General features: G+C 36.6%; 1 protein-coding gene across 2 annotated transcripts in view; it reads right to left on the minus strand.

Moving 5' to 3' along the window:
• Positions 1 to 20,816, minus strand: part of dnajc17 (DnaJ heat shock protein family (Hsp40) member C17) — a 42,280-nt gene extending 21,464 nt beyond the window's left edge. For both annotated transcript variants that reach the window (XM_023352764.1, XM_005806148.3), the window contains exons 1-10: positions 20,591 to 20,816; positions 13,102 to 13,171; positions 10,728 to 10,786; positions 10,545 to 10,632; positions 10,342 to 10,418; positions 8,840 to 8,957; positions 8,035 to 8,078; positions 4,817 to 4,894; positions 3,079 to 3,159; positions 1,647 to 1,766 (exon numbers count right to left, since the gene is read on the minus strand). In XM_023352764.1, coding sequence (XP_023208532.1) covers positions 1,647 to 1,766; positions 3,079 to 3,159; positions 4,817 to 4,894; positions 8,035 to 8,078; positions 8,840 to 8,957; positions 10,342 to 10,418; positions 10,545 to 10,632; positions 10,728 to 10,786; positions 13,102 to 13,171; positions 20,591 to 20,671 — 816 coding nt within the window. In that variant the 5' untranslated portion in view covers positions 20,672 to 20,816. The remainder of the gene's footprint in view (positions 1 to 1,646; positions 1,767 to 3,078; positions 3,160 to 4,816; positions 4,895 to 8,034; positions 8,079 to 8,839; positions 8,958 to 10,341; positions 10,419 to 10,544; positions 10,633 to 10,727; positions 10,787 to 13,101; positions 13,172 to 20,590) is intronic.
• Positions 20,817 to 23,805: the final 2,989 nt, after the last annotated feature.

A 23,805-nucleotide genomic window follows, 5' to 3' on the forward strand; every position in this document is an offset into this window, starting at 1 on the left:
AAAATTACCCAATCAAAATAACATTTTCATACTTGGTTGCAGAGAAAGAAATGGTTAAAAAAAAGAATCAGCTTTGGATGTCAGTAAAGCAAACTGAGTTAGTATAATAGCATTTAAAAAGATTAGAATGACAAGTCCCAGTGTGCAGGCTGAGTCTCGGATTCTAACCCCATGTAGGAGGTCTGACACCCCTCACTGGGCTGAGGGTTGAAATACAGTTCACCAGAAACCAGAGACACAGATAAGTACATAAGTGCAGAGAAAAAGTCCACTGATGGAAAAACATTTAGACATTTTTGACAGAGAAGCTGAAGAATTTAGGAAATAAATTATGCAGACTGAATCAATCTTAAAATGCTTTAAAAAATCTCAGTTGAATTAGGAAATGTCATTTCTGGAAGCTGTAATGCACACCCACACATGAGATGTGAACTCCTTTTCTCGAGGGCTTTTTGAGACAACCTTGCCAGACCAAAGGTGCAGCTAACGAAACCTGTTTTATCTGCAAGTGGCATTCTGTGGTTGTTTTGGTCTCAGTGGGTGATGTCTCCATCACTACCTCAAGCCCTCTTCTGATTGGTTTATCATCTCACCCCCTGAAAGATCATTAGGCATATTTCACCATATGCTTTGCTACATTTGGAAAAATAAATAAATAAAACAAAGTTCCTTAAAAAGTTTTAAGTCTTGGCCAGGTGTCACTTTGTAACTTACTTTAAGCTCTTATTGAAAAACTTTTAAGATATCCAAGAAACTGTTGTTTCTTAGCAGCAAGAAACACCAGTACCATCTGCCCATTTTTATAGTAATGTGTGACAGACTGAACCAATCTTGGAGTTAAAGTCAACCGTCCCTCCAGCTGAAACAGGGAGAGGCAGAGATGGCAGAACCACCAGGGCAGAGAAAAGAGTTATCTTTGTTCCTTATATTTGTTTCTATTTGTTACTTAATAATAACTAACGACTGATTTGAAATCATTATTATAATTTATCATATCCCGTTCATGCTGCAACAAGAAATTATTTAATAGATATTTGCCTGACTATTTTACAGTGATTTGAAAAAGATATTCCAAAATATTACAAAAGGTCAGTATAAGAAGTTGCACATCTTTAAAGGACCTGAGTAAAAAGACAAAAAAAAAACTAAACTTGAGGATAAAAAGCTAAGGATTAAAGTTCACAAACGCCAGTATGAATACACAAAAGCTTTTCTTAAAATAATCCCGACAGTCAGGCTGACATGTTAGGGTGTCATTATTGCACAGTGCCTCCCCTTGGCTGCCGTGTGAAGTGAAGCATTCCTGGACTCTCCCAGGTCAGTTACATTAATGAGCGCCCAACCAGTCTCTCTGAACCAGTAAGAGGCCACCGCCTCACCACTCCAAAACAAATAAACTGAGGTCCACTTACCCGACCACACTGATTGTGGCCAAAAAGAACAAAAGTGCAAACTCTGGGGCAACATTTGAACCGTTGATATGGAAGAAAAAAAAAAATCTGAACATTTACATAACTCTTTCTACAGAGAGGTTAATATTTTTATTGGAGAAACAGCAACTGGCAATACTTTGTAAGACGGGGGAGGCATGTCCTATGAGAGCAGAAGGAAATTTAAAAGAATACATTTCTGTGTTATAAGAGTACCTGTGAAGACACAAAATGGCCAGTTTGAGATGCTGCAGCAACATCCTCAGGTTGTCCTTCCAGCCATGTAATCTTCAAGGGGTTACCACTCAGCCCACTTTCATTCTTAACAGCCAGTTCCTAAAATTAGATATTTAAATATTATTAGCATTAAATAAGCTACTTGATCTCTACGTTTTGCATGAAGTTGTAATAATCTTCGCTAAACGTTGGTTAGAACTAAAGTTCCTAACCAGAACAGATGCACAAATAGAAATATTCTGTTGCAGTTAAAGTTTCCTATATAATGTGCCCCTTTTTTCAGATTTTCTGATGTTATAAACCATAAACTTCAATGTCTTTCATGAGGTTTTTGGGATAAGATTACCACTAAGTGGGGTACAAGTGGAAGGAGAAGGAAAAGAATCCAGGATTTAAAAAAGAAAAAAAATCGGTTATAACATAAAAATCTAAAACGTTTGATGTGAATCGTCCCATCAACAGATTCAGCGGCAGATTTTTGGAATGGGCCATACAGGGTGTTACCAAAAACACCATAAGAAAGGGGGAGGAGAATGAACTCACATCCACCTGTTGGTGGTAGCATCATGCTGTGGAGATGTTTAACTGTATCAGGGCTAGTACTGTACTTAGCTTCCCGACAGTTAATGAGTCAAGCTAAGTACAGGGCAATCTTGGAAGAATTCCTGCAAAAGCACTGAGATTGGATTGAAATGAGGTTCACTTCCCAGCACAACAATCCTAAACATACAGCAAGAGCAAAAGTTGTACAGTTTAAATAAAGTGATTTTAATTTGCTAGAATTGCCCAGTTAAAGTAAAGACCTAAAACCAATTAAGAATCTGAGATATTAAAATGTATGTTCACACCTGCTTTCAACAAAGTCTCAGTGAATTTGAGCAGTGTTGTTGATGCACAAGGGCTTAGTACAATTGCAGATTTTTATTTGCTAAAAAAAAAAATGTGCATGCAATTGTGCAGCTCTGTTTGCACAAAATCCCAATAAAAACACATTGAAGTTTGTGGTTCAACGGGTATAAATACATTCACAAGGTTCTGTAGCCACGGAAATGCCTCGATCACTGCCTAAATCCAGTAGACTGACAGAAATGTTGTGTAGAGAGGAAACGACAAACAAAGGAACACCAAAACTAAAAAGAGCCTGCGGAGCCAGACGATGGGGAACAATGACTCAAGTGCTTCAGTTCGATGGTTCCAATCAGTGCAACAATTTCGAAAGCACGGGATTATTTTAGGTCAAAGACAACTTCTTGCGGTCCGGACGTCTGTCAGATGCTATTCCTAGTAATAATCTAACTCAAAACTCGTTCTAAGACTGTGTGGCAAGTGATGAACTAAAGTGGTTCAATTCAAAAAGTCTCCTAAGGAGATCCTAACCAGAACAGCAAATGTGAAGGCCTCGGGTACTTACAGCTGCTCTCACAGATGCAAACTCCACAACAGCACTTCCTTTCTTCTTACTCGATACAATCACATTTAAAACATCCCCATACTAGATGTCACAGCAGCAGGATAAAAGCATGAGGTGGAAGGGAAAGAAAGATGCAGAACATTTGAATTAGTATTTTCTTTCACAGTATAATCCATAACCATGAAAACAAAAACATATGTAGAGTCAAGATTCAAAACAGTGCTGAATATCACACATTTGAGAAATACAAGTTAGAAATTTACTGAATTCGAGAAAAGTTTTTTTTTGGGTCACATGTATTCACAAGAAAAAAAAGTATAAAGTACAAAATTTACACACCTAAGACAACGGCAAGTTTAGGTGATGTAAAAAAATAAATCCAACACACAGAATCCAGTACCACATGAAGAAAACTATACGATTTGGAACAACAGCTAGGAAAACCGTTCACCTTTGTTTCAACACACCATTACATATTTAGCCACCATTTTTCTTGAAGTTGAAAAGGGGTAGTACTGTACTTAGCTTGCCTACAGTTAATGAGTCAAGTTATGTCTAAAGTTTTGGAAATTGAACTACACTGAAATTAAAGTGTAAGTAGTACTGGAAAAATTTTGTTGCAATTAACTCCTAGCTACATATCTAAGAGAGTAAAAAAGGAATAGGTCAGAAATGGATATTTTATCCTGTGGGAGAAAATATCCATTTCCAATATCCAAAGAAATAAAGACAGTAAACCTGTCTTAATGGAAATAAAAACAGGTTATGATACAATTGCTTTTTAAGGCAGTATTAGAGAATAGAAAAGATTTCTTCTTGGTTAGTTTAGCTCTGTCAGCTTTACGGAAAGGCCATTTGGCATTAACCTGTTCCCTCTTTAGCCTTTCATGGGAGCAAAGAGAAAGAGGGAAAATTCAGCTTTCTGGGAAATCGAAACTCTAGGAATGCAAATGCTCACTGAGGACACTCTAAAGCCAGCCAACAGTGACAAAGGAGAGTCTCAAAAGGCTTCTATTTCACGAAATATAAATATCTTAACATATTTTTTTGCCCCTTTAAACAAAGATTTATTATTGCAGGCAGCCAAAGTACACAAGTCCACTCACGTACGCATACATGCACACTGATTTTCCCACAGAGTGTTGGCTATTTCTGCTTATCCAAACCATTAACTGTCACTCACTCATGGTTGCCATTAAAAACATTACACATTTTCTTTGCCTAAAAATTCGAACGGGAACAACACTTTTTTAAGACCATACTGGATGCATTCGTGAACAGAGCAAATTCAGCTGTATTACTTTGAGCAACTTGACGTCACTGACACTAGCCTCATCCTAGTTTGAGGACAACCTGCACCCCACCAAAAACCTTCATGAAAGATTGTGGCAGAAGGTGGTGGTGGGTTGCATGAGAACAGCACATTTCCTAAAGCCTCCTTTGGAACTGTTTAATCACCTGGTAAGAGGGGCACAAACAATGCCGTGCGTGGCTTTTAAAGGGCACTACAACATTGCCCTCAGCACTTTCACTGCTACAAAACTTAATAGGCCTTGTTTAAGGGGAAGTGTAAACAATCTAGAGCACTGATGTCATGCAGGCCTCAAATAAGGGTGGACTTTTGCGTGCAGGTTTGTTCAAAGTTAGCTCTTGAAGCCCTAAGAGCATGAAAAAAAGGATTTCAATAAATTATTGCTTTTATAGCAGATCAGCACAAGTGAAATTTCAGGACACCCACCTTATGAAGTAGCTTAAGCAGAATGTCTTGAGAATAACCTCCATTCAGCTCGTCATCTTTCTTGCATTTCCATTTTAACTGCAAAAAAAAAAAAAGAGGCCAATATTAGTCATAATCACTTTCAAGAAATAAAGAAGTGCATGATAATGGATAATCCTTAAAGCACAATTGATTAAAGTCAGCTGCAGAGGAGGCGAACCGTGCCAGACAAGTTTGGCTCTGATGAGAAACAGAGAGCTGAAAAACATCAGGACAGGCTGAAGCTACGGGAGAAAGAACTCGTTACGCTCTTGGAACATCGGCATTGAATCACCTGCAGGACCTGCAGTCAATTTCCATTCATAACAGTGGGTGCTGTACGAATGGAGAGAAGCTTCTATCATGGGCATCAGAGACTGCATAGAAACTCACCTTCAAAACTGTAACTTAACAATCCTCTACAGGTTGATGCCTGAGCTTGTCGATCATTACATTAATCTTTTGATACAGGTAGTCAAAGATAATCCACCAGCCCTCGTTGCTCTCCTACCTCTAAAAAAAATCCCAAACACTAAACTGCCTTCAGAAGTCAGGAAATCAAAAAAGAGAGTCCAGGTGTGAGTAAAATAGTGTTTGTATAAAACTTGGAATAATTTAGGTGGCACCAGAGATGCTCGTAGCAGAGCTCTGGTGGAAGAATCTGTTGCCATGATAACTATTAGATGTCCCCTTCATAGATTGGGGGCGGAGAGGAATGAAGAAGTCTATTCTTAAAAGACAGTCAAAAAAGTCAAATTTGCAGTGCGCCATAAGCACACATGTGGAAGAAGGTGCTCTAGACAGAATTTAACTTTTCTGGCCTTTGCAAAACTCTATGTGGCAAATAACTAACACATCATATCACCTTGAATACATCATCTCCATGTTGAGATGATGCCAGAAGTATCATGCTGTGGGACCCTTTTCTTCAATAAGACATTGTGTCAGCCACGCCTCTATAAAAAAACATCTAGAAAAGCATCAGCTACAGGAGGAAGAATCTTTTAAGCTCTGAAAAACCTGTAGCCAATTTCCATCCATACCTGTTGGTACACAAATGAGCAATCTCCTAAGGATATGTGCATCAAAAACTGGTGAGTCACCTGCTAGACTAAATCTCACCAGGACACTGATTATTCACTATTCACTCCTACACAGTCTGATACCCATGCGTGTCTTTTAACATATGGGAAATTTCTACTGCTGCGGAATCTTCATGAAAATTCAATTCGGCATGAAAGCGACCACAGAAGGCAACATAATCTATTAGGATACTTTTTTCCTTTTTTATTCTGCTCTCAGGTCCCGTCACTAAATGCTGAAATGTATTCCCGTACTCCTAAAAAAAAAAAAGTGATATTGTACAATCTCATGTTCACAGACAAACCACAGCAGAAAACTGGCCAGTTTTATGGCAACTGCTGAGAGCAGCATAATGAATGGCAAGCACAGGGGGTTGATTCAGTTCCAGCAATCTGCTCACTGTCAAAGATACACATTTTCTGGGAATTTTCAAATCCATGTAGCATTTTTACAATAATTATCGCTGAAAATGTACATTCCCTCTTCCAGCAGAACTTTCTCCTTACTTAATAATAACTGTCCTAACCATTAATCTTTAAATTAGATGCTCAAATATTTGTGTGATGTGATGTTTCCAGCCCACAAAACTGCTGTTTTTGATCATGACTTATATAAATTTACAAACAGTAAAGATATTAGTGGAAAAGATCCAAATAGCAAGTTAATGGAAAGGCCTGGGAAATAGTAATGTTTTAAAGCCAATGATGAATTGTTCAAATTTGCTGAAAGATTAATGATATTTTTCAATAAAAATGGAAATAAACATTGGACACTAATGGGTGGTTTCAACAGGATATTGAAATACGCAACCCTAGTTTTAGACAAAATTGTTCTAGATATTTGGTGCAGGTGCAAATTTAAAGATAATTACATAAAGACTGAAAAAAACCTATGATCTCTACTCTTCTTCACAAATAGTTCAAGCTACGATTGGATGGAGAACATTTATTAACATCAAGTTTTAAGTCTTGCCACAGATTCTACATCTACACTGGCTTTAGGTCTGGACCTTGAGTCTTCCTAATAATTAATATGCTTTGAACTGAAACCATTCCATTGGAGCTTTGTATATTTATTGCTAATGTCTTGGCCAAAGGTGAAGGTGAAGCTCCTTCAAGGACCACTGGATTCATACAGAGACTAAGTTCCACTCATTCTGACTATATTTACTGATTGACATTTGAAGACACCAGATTTTTGGGGCATCTGAAGAAGAGAAGTGAATATTAAGGCTGAACTATATAATAAATATTATAATATTGGTGACTGCCATGATCAAGAGCTGATTGGTATGAAATAAAACAATTATTTATGATGAATAACTTGCACACCTTACCAACGCTTTAGTTTTTTAAAACTTTTTTTATCTTGCATGAATAAAAATATTATAGACATATTTATTGCAGTTCATGAAATTTATTACAAATATATCGTGATATATTTGCAATATTTGAAATTATATTGCAAATATACCTTTACAATATATTAGCAATACATTCTGCACACTACAGTTTTTATTGGTAAAAGTGAAAAACTTTACTTTCCTTCCACTTCTTGTTATATGATGCTTTGTTTTAGTCCAAAGAAAATCCCCAAATCCATTGGAGTAAATGGGATAAAGGTCACAAAATGTGGAAAAGCTCAAGAACACTTTTGCAAGAAGTCTAAACTGAGAAAAGAACATTTAACATTTGCTGCAACTTTCTTGTGTTTGCGACTGTGGTTTGGGATCTTGTCAGTATAGCTTTTGTTTGTTTTTTGAGCTGAATATACAAACATCTGGGGATATTGCCACTGCTTTAGATGGCTTTCAATTACTAGGACCAGGTTTAGGGTGTAAACACATTATCTAACGTTCCTTGCATTCGTTAATACACACAGAATCAGGCCATTTCCAGGAGGAAATATAATAAGCCTTCTTTTGGCATAAATATTGGTCCCCTGACAGAATCGTGCCTAATCGGGAGGAAGTGGTGTGAGAGCAACATATGTGCTAAGTGATGAGAAAGCATTCGTGGTCTCTGAATAATAAATTACAAACAGCTAAAGGTTGTATAAAATGTATACCAAGCCCCCATTCTGATTTCCACGAACTGCCCTTAGATGTTGAGTCTTACCTTCAGTTTTGGGGTTGCGTTGCTCTGGGAATATCTCTCCCCTCCTGAGTGTGAGAAAAAGCATTAGTGACGGTTGAGACAGTGAGGTAAAAAGACAAAGGAGCAACTGTTTAATTGAAATATGGTACTCAAGAGGCTTGTGCCGAAAGACAGCAACTTAGAAATGGCTCCCATGTGGTACATTTTTTTGACTTTTGGAGACATGGCTCTGATCAGGGGAGGGCTGAGTGCGTGCAAACAGAGGGGACTCAAAATATGTACAGACGATGAACGAGTAATTGCACACCCACAAAAGAGGGTCAGGTTTACATCCCCAGAAGACTCCGCCGCTTAAAACAACGAATGAAAAGGAACAAGGTCTGACGGACAGCTCTGTGTGTGTGTGTGTGTGTGTGTGTGTGTGTGTGTGTGTGTGTGTGTGTGTGTGTGTGTGTGTGTGTGTGTGTGTGTGTGTGTGTGTGTGTGTGTGTGTGTGTGTGTGTGTGTGTGTGTGTGTGTGTGTTTAGCACTTTGCATTCCTATGATACTTTGCCAAGACGTCTGACTGCCAAATGAACTAAAATAGACCTCTTCTCATATAAGTTCAGCTCTTGTTATTGTTCGTTGCTTGAATAATATTTGGTGAACCACAGGCAGAACGGTGGCTAGTGTGGTTAGACAGGCTGGATGATTGCTTGGAAACAAAAAAACATCAACTAACTGATCAAACTGAATTTATAACATCAGAACATGAAAACACTGATACATTTATGATAACATGGACAAGCACAGACGGCTGATGGTTAAATCCAAGAAGAAATCAAACCTATCTGAATGTAGTTTCCTGGTTGTTGCTGTGCTTCTCTTTCTCTCTGGATCTGCTCCCTTATGAGCCTCTGCTCTTCTTCAAGTTGTCTGGATCCCTCCTCCCTCAAGCGGGCGATCTTTTAGGTTCAGACACACAAATAATACGGTGTTAATCACAAACCTGCATGAACATTTTGTAGACGGAATTTCTTTAAATTATGATCTTTTGCAATTTTAATGCCGAGCTAGTTTTCTGTCCTCGTCTGTGTTTTTATGAACTTAAAGAAAAATAGATTTTACACTTTAATGCCACTCCTCGTCATGAACAAAAACGCATCTTTCTCATTTATATCTTCCAGTTAGAAAAAAGTTATGCAAAATGTTCTAGTGGTTTTAGTGATAAATATAACCAAAGATTATAAAAACTATTGTTTCAGACTGAACCTTTGATCTTTCCCCAAGTGGTTGGATGACTCAACTAGAAAATGAACCAGGAACACATATTTGACAAAGAACAGAATAAAGCACCTGCTTGTGTTTCAGACTTTCCTGGACACGTTAGAATAAGTCATTTCCAGTAAGCATCTGTGGTCAGTCCCATTTCTAAATTACAAAGTTTTCTCCTTCTGCAACCTCTCCCGAATGTCGAGCAACTAACTCTCTCAAGGTTTCTGTACAAACTAATTCATAATTTGTGACAATCAAACCAGAGACTTCAGTGTAACTGGTTTGTAAATCCATACAAATCTAGATCCTACTAGTGTCTTTTGCATTTACATTCAGGCAAAATACGTTACAGAACCAAATTTTACCTCATTCACAGCTGACAGCATTATGTCAAATGTCTACCAGATTTGCACAACTTAATAACTTGCCCGATACTACTCATTAACACAAAACATTAAAACACTGTTAACAGTTTTAACAACTTAAAATATGTCATAAAAATAATGTATCATTTTGTGTGTGCTTGTATTAATGAATATAGATATTGCACTTTGTGTGATTTAAGTAGGAGTATCATAGTACACAAAACAAAGTAGATGGCATTTTAATTTAATGAATATGTTTATATATGCATGACAAATCAAATATTTCCCTATCTTAAACTAAAGACTGTGGATCTTTAAAAGTAATGGAAAATGGAATGCTATTTAATACATCATGTACCTATATCTGCTTTAAACTTTCTCCCTGGTTGCTCTGCTGTGTTTTTGCCTCCATCATGTCTTCACAGAACAGCAGGATTCATATTAACAATAAATTACACACAGATGTACTATATATAGTAAATTAGGAGACTTCTTACTGCAGCTACCCATATTGGATGTTGTCAAAATAAAGGGGGGTAAATAAAAATGGATGCCACAATGTTTTGATTTATATGTGAGAAACAATTTAAACACCATGCATAACTTTTCTTCCACTTTCCAATTATGAACATGATCGTGTTGGTCTTGATTGTGTGGTTTTAATGTGACAAAATATTCTTACTGTTCAACACACTTTAGATATTCTTACCTCTTCTTCAAGTGTTCTTGTGATTTGAACTTCTTCCTGGCTCTGAACCTCTGCTCGCCGTTCTCTGGCCTCCAAGTCTGAAACAAATAGACTCATGTTCATCCCTTATATTTTCGAAATGAGGTTTCTGCAAGTTGTTTTAAAACTTTGTTTCATTAACCCTGTAGTACCTTTAATATAACAGGTTAACAGCAACTACTCACCAAGTTTAATTTTCTTCCTTTTATCATCTAATTTCTTGTTTCGTTCTTCAGCTTGTTTCTTGGCAGCACGAATCTTGTCATAGGCAGCCTAGAAAGAGCATCAGTCACAGGTACGAACTGTCTGATGATGTGGGAGTGAATCAGGAGGATTTTTACAGGTTAAAAATATATTGTTGGTCTCACCTTGGCTGCAGCATCAGTGAGAACTTCAAGAGCCTGGGACAATTGGTGGAAGAGCTCCGCTGTAAGAAAGAGACGATGGCAAATATGTGAGCTTTACAGTAAAAATTTAAAAAAAAAATTAAAAAATTAGGCTAATAAGCTATCAAATTGTTGACATACAAGTCAATGTTTTACAACTAAGGAGAGAAAAGAAAACAGAATAAATCTACACACAATACCAACTTAATTTATGGACAAAGCATTGAAAATTTATGTAAAGAAACCAGAGGTTTTCTCTTATAAAACCTGCTTCCTCCAATGAGAAATGACGAATTGTCTTCACCTCTCTCCATCCATCCTCAGTTTCCCTCCACTCCAGCTGTCACTTAACACAAACCCACAGTTATAAATGTACACACTAGGAGACCACATTCCCCGGGCTCATCCTACACCACTGACCATCCTGCCCAACCTTAATCAGTCACGTATGGACGGCCTAACAGGCTGATATTGTTACTTCCTGTGGGGACTGGCAATACACACAAACAGATGATAGTGCTAGCAAAGGCGGTCAGATTACCTCCATGGATATAACTGGCTCAAATAAAATGCAGTCAGATTACCTCCATGGATATAACTGGCTCAAATAAAATCCAACTGGGGGCGGAGGGGTTAGGTGGAATCTGCCATGTCTAAAATGCAACTCAAGTGTCACAACATGGTTGGTAGGGAAAAATGAGGGATTTCATGAGGGGTATCTTCAATCAGTGAAGTATGATAAGCTTTAAGTCTCCTTTTCCATGCATACAGCTGCCCCCTTAGGGGGTGACAAGTTCCAAGTCAAGTTCTGCTTGCGTGTGTTAGAGGCCAAGTCTGTCTATGTGTGAGTTCAAATGTTGAGGCCCTCCAAACCACTTCTTTTCCATTTCTGGGAAACCGACCCCCTGCTTTTGTACTATTCCTCTCAACCTCCTAACCGTACCAATTTCCAATTTTTTTTTTCCTGTCACGATCAGAAATCATCTAAACCATCCAGGAACCACAGTAACCTCCCTTGAAAACATACCTCATTACCAGCCTTTTGTGCAAGTTGCTTCAACCCCCCCTACTGACAGAAAGCTACAGTGAAATTCTTTGCTTCTTGCTGCAGAGAGCAGACCGACTCATCAATTAGGAAGAGGATGGAAACAGAGCCAACTGTGGTGCTGATGAGGTTTTTCCAAGCTTGTCTGTCTGATTAGAAATACTCCAGCAGGAAAGAATCTGGTTATCTACAATTCCTGTCAGGAGTTTAAATACACGCCTGATAAATCATCTCCCTTTCTTTTTAACCATAAAATATCTCCTTTAAATATTCTGATTTATTAGAACTGTTCCTTTGTTGAGGGTAGAAAAATCACAGAACATATATTTTTTATTGACTTTCAAATACAATTTAATTACAACATATTGTTATTTTGTGTAGCCATTTACAGGGTCCTGGTATAATGCTGGCTTACTTTTTGACCATGTTTTGTGACACTGTTTTTCTAACATCTCTTCTAAAGTTTTGATCATCACCCTGTTGAAGGCCCAAATTGCATCTAATGCTGCATTCCAGTTGTATTTGAAACTGAAAAGAATCAACCAAAATGCCCTCCTAAGTCAGATTTCTCACTGGGAAACTGGAAGAAACTACTACCCCCAGTTATAGGCTTGCATTTCAGAATGGTTGCTATTCACATCAACAGTAATAAGATGTGGAGAAAAAATTTATTTTTCAAGACAGAGGAGAGTACGTCTAAATCAGTGTTACATGTGGCGCCTGTAACTCTAAACTGAACAAGTGATGTTTTTTTATGGAAAGTAAAGCTTACAATGATGTTTGCATCACTATGTTAGAATTTCTACTTCTTAACTAGAACACTGTTACCTCAGATATCAGCAAAACCGACCCCTGAGTGAAGCTTCCACCACCATGCTTGAAACTTGGTACGTTATTATTTGGTCTAAAAGTTATTTTTGACTGCTCAGAACATTCTCAGGATTGAGGACAAAGATCTCAATATTGGCCTACTGTGACCATAAAATTTTTCTTCAGATGATATTTAGCTTTTAAGGTGTTCACTAGTCAGGGAAACAATGACGATGCTGTTTCAGTATATCTTCCAGTTTATGATAGGCTTCAGCCATGACGATTTATGAGTTGTTCACAAATACAATAATGAATTCCATCTAGGGTTAAAGATCAAAGCTATTGAACACAAAACAAGTTTTGTGGTAGCTCCGGTGTGCATTTAAAACACTTATATTCATTAAAAGTCAGATAATTCAGAATAATGATAGAAGTTTGTGCATAAAATGCAGCAAAGGCAAAAACAGACTAAATGAAACAATAAAAAAAGTTTTCCCTCACCTGCTTTGGGGTTGTCTGGGTTCTTGTCTGGATGACAGGTCAGTGCCTTCTGTCTGTAGGCTTTCTTGATCTGGTTAAAAGGAGAATACATTAATCTCTTCATCTGTGTTGCTTTCAAAAAATGATTGCCACATTACAAAGTTAGCTGATCTTACATTTACCTGCAACATTGGTATTTATAAACGTTTTGCTCCATTTGTTTTGGCTCATGTACATAAAATAAATCAATCATTCATAATTTATTAAAATCTGTGAGGGACAATGGTTTCCTTTCCTGTGATTAAAAGAAGCACAGTAAATTCCTCGGGATTTAGAAATTATTTAAAATCAATGCAAATATTAACATGTCAAACAAAAAAGGTAAACTTAATGAGAGCTGATCATCAATACAACCAAGAAAATGCTATCAATACAGATTAACTAGACAAACCAACCAAGTAAACAAGCAAAAGAATATTACAAATAAACTAATACACATAGTTAACACAAAAGAAAATCACTCAAAAATATAATAATTAAAACAGATTAAAAGGATTAGAATTACCAAAAGTTTATTGAGTTCTCAGAAGAAGCAGCAAATGGGATTTTGTTGGCTAATTATGAATAATAATGCTAAACTTAAGAGGGATTATGGGTGGGAAAGAGGAGAATTCAAGGTTCTCAGGATGAGACAACTTCAAGTAAAAGTTGAAAGACAATGGAAAGTATGGAGCATTGCAACTTTAAGTTAGAATTTTACAGCTTTTCTTCTAAATGAGTCATGGTTCTTTTGAGATGATGATGATGGGTAAACTGGGTGACTGCTTATAATGTTTTCCCTTCACTTGTCCAGTTAGGGGGGGTTCCATTAGACACCTCCTCCATTGGTGAAATAAAAGAAAGCAGGAAAAGCTTCTGTGAAGACCACAGGGGCTCTGACTTTCTGCACGCAACTCCAAAAACACATGCTCAGATGTGTACCGTGCATTGCATGCTAAAGATCTGCCTCATACATTCCTTCATACATGTGAGCACAGCCTAAATACACAAATCCTAATCAGACGTTCTGATGTACCGCATGTTTTCACGTATTCCGACTCCCCGGCCCGCTCCGTCCCAACTTTCACATAAATCAATCTCCTGCCAGTATGCTACAGGCCATGAAAAAAGTGGAAGCACCTTTCTTTATGTCTGGGAAACATTTACATTTGTCTTCTTGCATATGCAGTGTTTATGTAGGTTATTTAGCACAATTTGACCTTTACAGTACAAACCAAGCTCCAATGTTGACCAAACAAAGCAGAATGTGGTAAGATGCAGCATTTTTAGCAACAACCTAAATGAGTCCCTGTGTTATACACATTAAGACAGATACGGACTGTACAAAGCACAAGACCTTAAGTTTCAATGATATCAACAGGTCTCTCTCTTTTTTTCCTTCTTTACTTCAAAGCGTAAGTGATTATTTGCGTCCAGGATGTTCAAGTACTAGGAATCATAAAAGAATACCAAGTATTTTCTGTTTGGTACAAATAATCATCATAAAGTTAAAACTGGCAGACCAGTGCTTCAGTTCTGGCTCCAGTCTTTGGCTTTAGCCTCTCTCCATCTGTCTCTCCTTGCTCTTTGCTTTATAATTCCAATTATAGCTCTTTCTAAAATGTTCCAAACACTTTTAGGAAGATATGAGCAAGTTAAACACTAAAGTCTGTGCTCTGAATGCATTCGCCACACCCTACAAAAAATAAACAGTTTTTTCCATCAACAAAAATAATGATTGAAGGCAATCTGTGGTCCTAAAATTTGTAAAGACTTTGAAATAAAGAATTCAAATGTATTCATAACTTGCTCTATTTTCCTTTAATCATTGTCAGAAGTCTGTCTTGCAAACGCATTCATTGTCTTTTGAGGTTTTTCACATTTTGTGACGTGACAAAATAAAATCTACTTTGGGATTTTTTGTGACAGACCAACATAAAGTAGGGCAGAACTCTAAAGTGGATGAAACACTACACAGTTTACCCCCACCTATTTGTGGTTCAGTATTTGCAGATTATTCATAGAAAACTTCCATAATTTACAGATTTTCCTGTAAATCGAACTAAATTATTCGAGGCAAAAAGCAGTTCGAGAAGCTGAAATATCTGCAGGCCTTTGGCGGGCATTTGCAATGCAGCCAATCAAGAGGTGCCATTAATTTTTCTTATTGCTTATTTGCTATAACCCCAAGAGGGGAAATAACGAAGAATGTGGATGTTTGTTTCTGTGGAATTGCTAAGATGGTTGCGTATTAATACATAGTAAGTTATGTTTGGTATTTGAAATATTAAAATAGGCAGTTATTAGAATATCTGGGGACTTGACATTTATCAGCAGTGACAGATAAGCTGTTCAAAGTTGATTGCAAGATGTATGGAGATGAACATAGTGTAATCCTGGCTGCAAAGGCTACAAAACACCAGAAACTGGTGTGCAGGTTCACATTCCAGCAGGGCTCTAACCCAAAAAATACAGCTGGAGATATGATGGAATGGATAAACTGAAGCATATTAATTTGTTGGAAGGGTCCAGACAAAGTACACACCTAAATTCAACTGGGAAGCATCTCACGATTTGAGATGCTCTCCATCCAGTCTGACTGATTTTGAGGAATTATGCAGAGAAATTGACAAAAATGCTCTGTCTTATTAGAATACCATGCATTATTTTCCTTCCACTTTATATTTGTGCTGTACTTTGTGTTTGAATCAGCTTCATATTTTTCACACTCCAGTAACATTTAAGAAATATGTTCCTTGGTTTTGTTATCATGAAACAATTGATGTTTAAATAAAAAACATAAACTTTTTAATCCTTAATTTTTCCTGAGCTTATTTTCCCTAGCTAACTTGCAGAATAAACAAAGTTTTCAACACAAAATATCAATTACGTATGCATTAAAGAAAATATTTGCACATTTCTGAACATAATATTTAAGATCAGCTCTAAATGTAGTAAAGAAAACCAGTGTAAAGCTATTGTTTTATGAGCAAAGGAAAACTGCTGCGAACTTCTCGTGTTCAATGAACATCTTACTGAAATTTCTAGCTCATCACATGGGCAGTTGTGCTAATTCAGCATAACAACAAAGATCAAAGTTAGTAATAGGCACAATAATCAAATATGCCTTAATCAGGGTTGCAATTGTTTGCTACATTCAGGATTTAGAAAGCCAGGCTGTTCAATTATAGTTGTGATAATTTTACAATTTTAACATATTTCCAAATCATTGTCTGATTTTATTCATTTGCATTCTAAATACTTATCATATTTTGCCATTTTCTCCCCCCTCCTCCCATTTCTTTTTCTCTAAAATATCATTTCATATTTCATCAAGCCACTGTAGCTCCCATTAGTGCCATAACCAGCAGGATTGAACTCAAGACTGAACCCCATTGGCTCAAAAACCTAGAAATCAATAATCAGCTCAGACATAATTGCATCTTCATGGTCATCTTTTGGCAGATTTTGCTGATCGTTAAAGGACAAAAAAATCCTGATAGCATGCAAACAAAACAAGAAAAATAATAAGAAGAAACTCCATATTGATTATAATTTTACATTCTGCTACTACTACCACTCCTTGTAACATCCCAATGTTCTAGGTTTCAAATGCGAGAAACTAAATGAAGGAAATTGCTGAACTATTTCCCACGCTTGAGTTTGTGGAAGGACAAGTCACAAGATTAAGAGAAGACAACAATCCTGCAGCAGCAAGCCAACAGTAGCCAAATGGTTTGAGTCTCCACCGCACTGATTCCTCCGTACATCTTGTCCTCATTACCCGTCTCCAGGGCCAAATGATTGCTGACAAACTGCTGCTGAGTGTCCTAGCCGCATCGCAGCCACAGCAGAACCTCTGAGGCTGATAAGCTGCCTCACTGCCATGGGACTCTCCCTGTTAATTGCTATACTCCACTATTTAGAGGCAATTATTTGCTGAAGGAAGATAGCAGCCAGAAGAAGAACATAGTAGAGAAGAAAGAGTAATTGTGAAAGGAGTATTGCTGAACAAAATGAGGATGAATGCATACACGTTTCTTATATAAATGTTGATCATTTCTCTTTTATGACATGAAGTAAATGTCCTAAACCACACAAAATTACCTTGTGTTTATAAAAGTAACTCTGCAACTTCTTGACAAGTTTTAGTCATCTTTTCAACACTAATATCCTGTTAAGTTTTAGAAACCCTGTGGAAGAGGAAAATTAAATATGTTGAAGACTATTGCAGCAAGATACTATGATGTGCAAGCAAAATAGTAAAACTTCAAGTAAAACTCTGACACTAGGAATTATTTCAGGCTAGGAATTATTTCAGGCACAGAGAGTTTTTCTGAAATATGTCCAAAAAATTGTGAAAGCATTACATAGTGTTCTGCTAAATCAAATTATGGTAGCGATAGGGAGGATAACTCTTCTTTAGTTCACTTGAGCATTTTAGGAGAATATGCACATTTAAAAGTGTCCTTTTGAAATTGAGTATTAGTCACAGATTATATTTCATAGCAATCCTTATCCATTTACAAAAAACAGACAATCTATAAAAGATCTACAGTCCGTTCCACATATTCATAAGCTTTGAAGATTCTGGCACATTAAAGCAACAAAATTCAATGTATTCTATTGGTATTTTATGTAGTAGAACACAAAATATTTTATAATTGTGTAATAAAAGGAAAGAATACAAACAGACAAGATGAAAGATTGGAAGCAGCTTTGGATTTCTGTTCACAATTCTGTTCTGCTTGGATATTTGATTCAATGCATAATCAGACTTTGCTTTCATTGATATGTACAGTTTTCCTTAATCAAGCAGTAGATGTGCACCCATGCTACCAGACTATAGCTGAATAAACCTTTATAAAGAAAAAGAAAGCTTAATTCTTTTTGCAAATGTCACAACTTCAGTGCAAAAGTACAAAACAAAGAACTAATCACAGTCTGCACAATTCAAGTAGAAATGTACTCTTCTAAATGTCACAAACAGGTTTATTTTATTGCTAAGAACACAGATCAAGCAATAATTTTTTTTCAGACAAATTTCTCCAAAACCTTCTAAAATATCTGAAGGTGTAGTGAGCATTAATATTCAGCCCCAGGAGTAAATACTTTGAAAAAGAATCTTTCTCTGCAAAGAAAACTGCAAGTATTTGGAAGAACAGTATGTCTTTACTAGCTTTATGCATTCAGAAACTGTAAATTGATGCTCATTTTTCTTTTCCAAAAAGCTTGGGTTTTTTCAGATTGTTAGAGAACATCTATGGACATCAATTTTCAAGTTTTACCATACATTCTCAATTGAATTTAGGTCTGGACTTTTACTGGGCCATTCTAATATATAAATATGCTCTAATTGATCTGTTCCATTGTTTCAAATCTATTGCAGCCTCGAGCCAGTTTGACCAGCTTTCTTGTCTTTCACCACAGCATGATGCCATCATCACCATGTTTAACTGTGGGGAATGTGTGCTCATGGTGATGCACACCATGCGTTTTCTACAACAGAACACTTTGCTGCCTTTTATATATACCAACACTAAAGGAAGATGTCCAGTAATAGACTTTATGGCACTCTGCGTTCCAATGATTTAGTAAGATGCAAACTGTAAGAAAAACCTTGTACCTTTAACTTTCATTGCGTCTATCCCCATGAAAGTGTGGCAATGGATGAAAGTTGGCGACATCCAACTTTCATGATCAGAATTTCCAGTTTAGGCACGATTGCTGTTTTATTTTCTACAAGCTTCCAAGGACAAAGAGAATACAAAATAATGTTTTATATCCTGGCTAAAAAGGTTTTGGTCCAACATATAAAATCCTAATTAAATTCACTGAAATTCATGGCCACATTGTGGAAAAGTTTTAAGGGTGGGATTACTTTTGCAAGTCACTGTATCAGGAACAGCCTTGTACAGGAACAGCCTTGCTATAAGCTAGAATTGTGCACCTAAACGGTCTGTCAAAGAGTAAGTTATATGAGCATGTTCTTGCTTCATACTGCAATTCATTAGGTAAAAGGTTTATTAATATTATAGAAGCAGAATAAACCACAAAAGCATCTGTGTGGTCCCACTTGTTGACATGTCTTTACCTTGCAATCTGCGGTAGGTACAACTCTGGTGGTTTTTCCTCACCACCACCCAAACCCCCAAGCCCAGTTATTTACAGCTGTTAAATCATAAGATTTTATAAGTTTCACTAGCTTTTTTAAATATCAAAGAACATCACAAATTCAGCTACAGTGATATAAGAGATGGATTAAAAAATAGGTTTTGCAGACATACACTCAATGCAATACTCCTGCGTCAAAGCAATATTTTACAGTCTGTAAAACATGGCTTTTATGTAATGCCTGTTTATGTGACAACCCATGTTGGGATGAGCTTCTTCCCTTTCTCCCTGATTAACAGCCTGACTAGAGAGAGATGAGGCCACAGGCCAAACAACTGGAATAAGTGTCTGATGACATCCGTCGTCACACATTTGATTGATTTTTGTACAAGTCCTCTGATTTTATTCAGCGCACGTACTCACAATCCCACTATCTCTCTGAACCATCAACAGACCGCAGAGAGTCACTGCTCTCAATTTTGGAGCTTCAGCTCTGCCCAAGCCACAACCACGGACTTCCTCAAGGATAATCCTCTGGGAATGAGAACACTTTGAAATCCAATTAAGAAATTAACTACTTCCCTTCTTTTGGCAGTAATTTTAATTCCTCCTTGTTTAGGCCAGTGGATTTTGGAGAGATGTGGCGGTGGATGGAAAAAGAAGTATTAAGGACATTGTGGTCAACATCTCTGAGACCGTGATTAAAGTTTAAGCAAATCATGGCAAAAGAGGGAAGCTTAATGACCTCAAATCCATTCTTGAACTAATAATTTATATTATCAAGAATAAAAGCAAGCTTATGATATGCAAGAGTGAGAAGACTTTTAAAACTCTTTTATACTCTGAGCAAAACGATGTCTATCAATTATCTGAATAACCTTAATTGCATTAGATTATCTTACTATTTGTTTTGTTTTTACTATTTTATTTTCTCATATCCTAAATTTGCCAACAATTTCAACCCGTTACACGCAGAAGTTACCTGCCGCGACGTCTCCATCTAGTGGCCATTCTAGATTAGTACAGCTGCGAGGTTCGGCATTTAGCTGGTTTGTATGTTTACTGGCTGTTTGTTTAATTTTTATTTTGTCGGGTCATTCTTGAGCTAATAACCTCATGCTGTCTGCATGACATTTATCTTAATTGGTAAGATGCATTGTAACTGTGCTATTTTTACAGCGATAAACCAAATTAATACATTCAGTCAGGCACATAAACAGAGTCTTCCTACCTGCTTCATAGGAATACGCTTTTATAGTTTACCCTTTAAGTTAAAAATAGTAAAAGCACCTTTCACACATGTTTTGTCATCTGCTAGTAGAATTGGTTTGTTTTAAAAGCTTCCTTATTTACGTACCTCTTTCGTTGTAGCTGAGCTCCCAATGCCGAGTAATCCATACAGGTCCATTTGTAAGATTTCCTTCGCCTTTCCAGACATTTTTAATTTGAAACAAACTAGAGCAACTATACAGAGTAAACAAAACGCTTTTAATACCGTTTGCGCTGGTTCCGAAGTGGTAACGTTTGGCTAATTTAGCATTTGTTTTAGTTTTTCAGGCAGCATGAGTTTGACGTCGACGACCTTTTAACCTGGATGTACTTTGCATGCTGGGAAATGTAGTTTGTTACTAAGCAAATTCTGGCTTCCTGGATTTTATATATATATATATATATATATATATATATATATATATATATATATATATATATATATATATATATATATATATATATATATATATATATATATATATATATATATATTCGTTTTTTAGAGTTTTACTCTTGACAGAAATTTTCGGGCTTTACTTTATCTTGTTTTATATTACATTTCACTAAAATAAGCACAACAAATGACAGTTTCCAAACTGCTTTGTATGAAACGGTGAAAAGGGAGACGTTCACTTGATTACCACTGCACATAACTTTTATTTTTTCTCATTAAAATTTTTTATCCATCTTTTTAACTTCCTTGAAATTATTATTGCTGCATTAAATAAGCTAATGGTATAATGTAAAAACATCTTTCTACTAAATTTCTCTGGGGATGAGGATGTACTTGTTTGAATGGTGTCCAAGTGAGTCCTTCTTTCTGTGCCTTGTGACTTTTTTGTAACTTTAGTTATTTTCCTCTTCATGATAGATGACGTTACATAAAAATACCCAGAACACAATTTCTAGAAACTGTTTTGCAGCTAAGACACTGACATGTGTAACACTGAATGCACATAAATCATTCAATCTTATTTGACTCATTATTTATCAAACTCACTTTGAGTTTGATAACTCAAAGTGAGTACTCAAAGAGGAATGGATTTTAGACTTCATACTGAACAAATTCTAAAACAAATTTAAAGAAGCAAAGAGTATCCTAGATTTTTCTCAGGTTTAAAATTAATTTTACTGCAGTCAAGACATTTTTTACTATTTCATTGAAATTCACAAGAATATGAGGAAAAAACAATAATAATTTTTAAATGATCAAGAATTTTGTTGTTAATCACCCCAAGGTCTATTTACTGATAATTTAATTGAGTAAAACAAATGCACAAACAAGCATAGATAGCCCAAAGTTTCCAATACGTATTTTATTCTTCAAACTATTATTAAAAGGATAATATCAAAACTTTTTTTTTTCTTTTTTTTTTGAATGGCAAAGACACAAATTCTGATAAGTGAACCTGTCTGCATCTCTGAGATCATTACACAGCAAACATGAATGAGAATCAATGGTCCAATTATGCCTTACACACTTGACAGGCTGTTGGATGGTGCCAAAATAAGGCTAAAATTATTAGCAATCCGAAAACGATGGGAGGGAGGTACCTACACCACATTGATTTGTTATGCATTATATATCTTCTAAAGTTAGCCGAAAGATTTCTTTTTTTTTCCCCAAGTCCCTCAGTGGAAAGTCAGGGACTTTAAATCTTACAAAATTACTGCTTGAGACCAAACTCTTGTGTATATCAAGGTGAAATACTCAGATCAGGCTACTTTTTTTTTTTTTTTACAAAAAGTGGCAAAATTACTGCCAATTTGGACATTTATAGCAACAAAAAGAAACACAACAAAGATATTGACTTTGAAGATTACATATTGGATCACAGCGTGTCTCACAATCCAGTTCCACAAGCTGAATTAGCAGTCTATTCACGATGACTTAATAATATTTACTTTCTAGTCTGTGGTTAAACATGGGAATGTGCAGCGACTATTTTGCTGAGGCTGGAAACACAGCTATACACCAATAATCTTGTTAGAAGTTCAGAACTTATTCTCCTTTTTATGTCTTGCTAATAGTCCCCAGGATAGAAGCTTCATTCTTCAATGTAACAATGGGGCTTATTGTGAAGGTGCCTTTGTTTTGGATCTGCAAAGCAGGATGACAGCTCAGATCATTTCTGTCTTTTGTCTGGTGAAGTGAAATTCTTTCAAGTCACAAAGACGAGCATAATCTGATCCGCTAAAACGCAGAAACACATTTCTTAACACTTTTGATTCCCACGGAATCGAAAGTGCAGGCATTGTTGACTTTTTCAATTGCAGGAAGAACTTCCCCCTTCTCTTGAGTTTTATAAAATCTGCATCAGCATCTACTTTCAAGGGTCTGATTTAGTGAATCTGGTAACTCTTTTTATCTGTTTCTCTCTTCCTGCTTTCATCCGGAGGTCAGGTTCAGCTCATTGGATGGTGCGTTTGTGTGGAGGAGGAGAGGAGGGGGGGGTCCGACAACTGCCTCTATTCAGCATCACATGGAGAGCTTAAAGTTACACAACTATGCACACATAGGGAGAGGAAACTCTGCAATTCTGTTTTCAAAATAAAAGCACAAGCATCAGAGCGTCTGTAAAAGTAAAAACTTTCACCCAGTGAAACCGAAACCCAGATTATGTAAAAATCTGATGATTTCAAAAGAATTGAAGCTATTGCACAAAACACTATATTAAGGGGAACAGCTTGTCCCAGATAAGTAACCATCTAAATTACAGCCAGTTTCTTACTGACTGACCCTTGCTATTATTCATTGCCATTCTTATTACATTTATGATTTTTTTCTAAATTACACTGTACACAGGACGTAAAAATCTGTTTTATATATCTAAATCATTATTCCATTATATGTGCTGCACTTTGGCACAGATACCCTTGTTACGTTAGACCTGGGGTGTTTCTACATACATGGTATTATTTCCCAAACTTCCTCCACAATCCAAACCCATGCATGTTAGGTTGAACAAATTTTCCAGATTGTTTTTTTGGTCTAATACTGAACAGCCATTCAGTCAGATAGCTTTACACCAAGGAAAGGACTCAATGGGAAGTAATGATTCTTTTTTCTCTCTCTCTCTTGAAGGAGTGTCCTATTTCTCCGTGAGATATTTTATCACTAACTGAACAGAGTGATGACAGACTGTCAACCTTACGATTTTTTTAGAAAGTATCTGTTAGTGGAATTTTAGAAAGCAGCATTTCTCAAACATTTCAGCTATGAAGATTTTCATTCCGCCTGCTCAAGCTACTCTTGTGTATTTACAAAGTCCCAGCGATGTCAGGAGGGAGCAGACAAGA

The sequence above is a fragment of the Xiphophorus maculatus genome, chromosome 19 (genome assembly GCF_002775205.1).
Source record: "Xiphophorus maculatus strain JP 163 A chromosome 19, X_maculatus-5.0-male, whole genome shotgun sequence".
In the NCBI taxonomy this organism is placed as follows: Eukaryota; Metazoa; Chordata; class Actinopteri; order Cyprinodontiformes; family Poeciliidae; genus Xiphophorus; species Xiphophorus maculatus.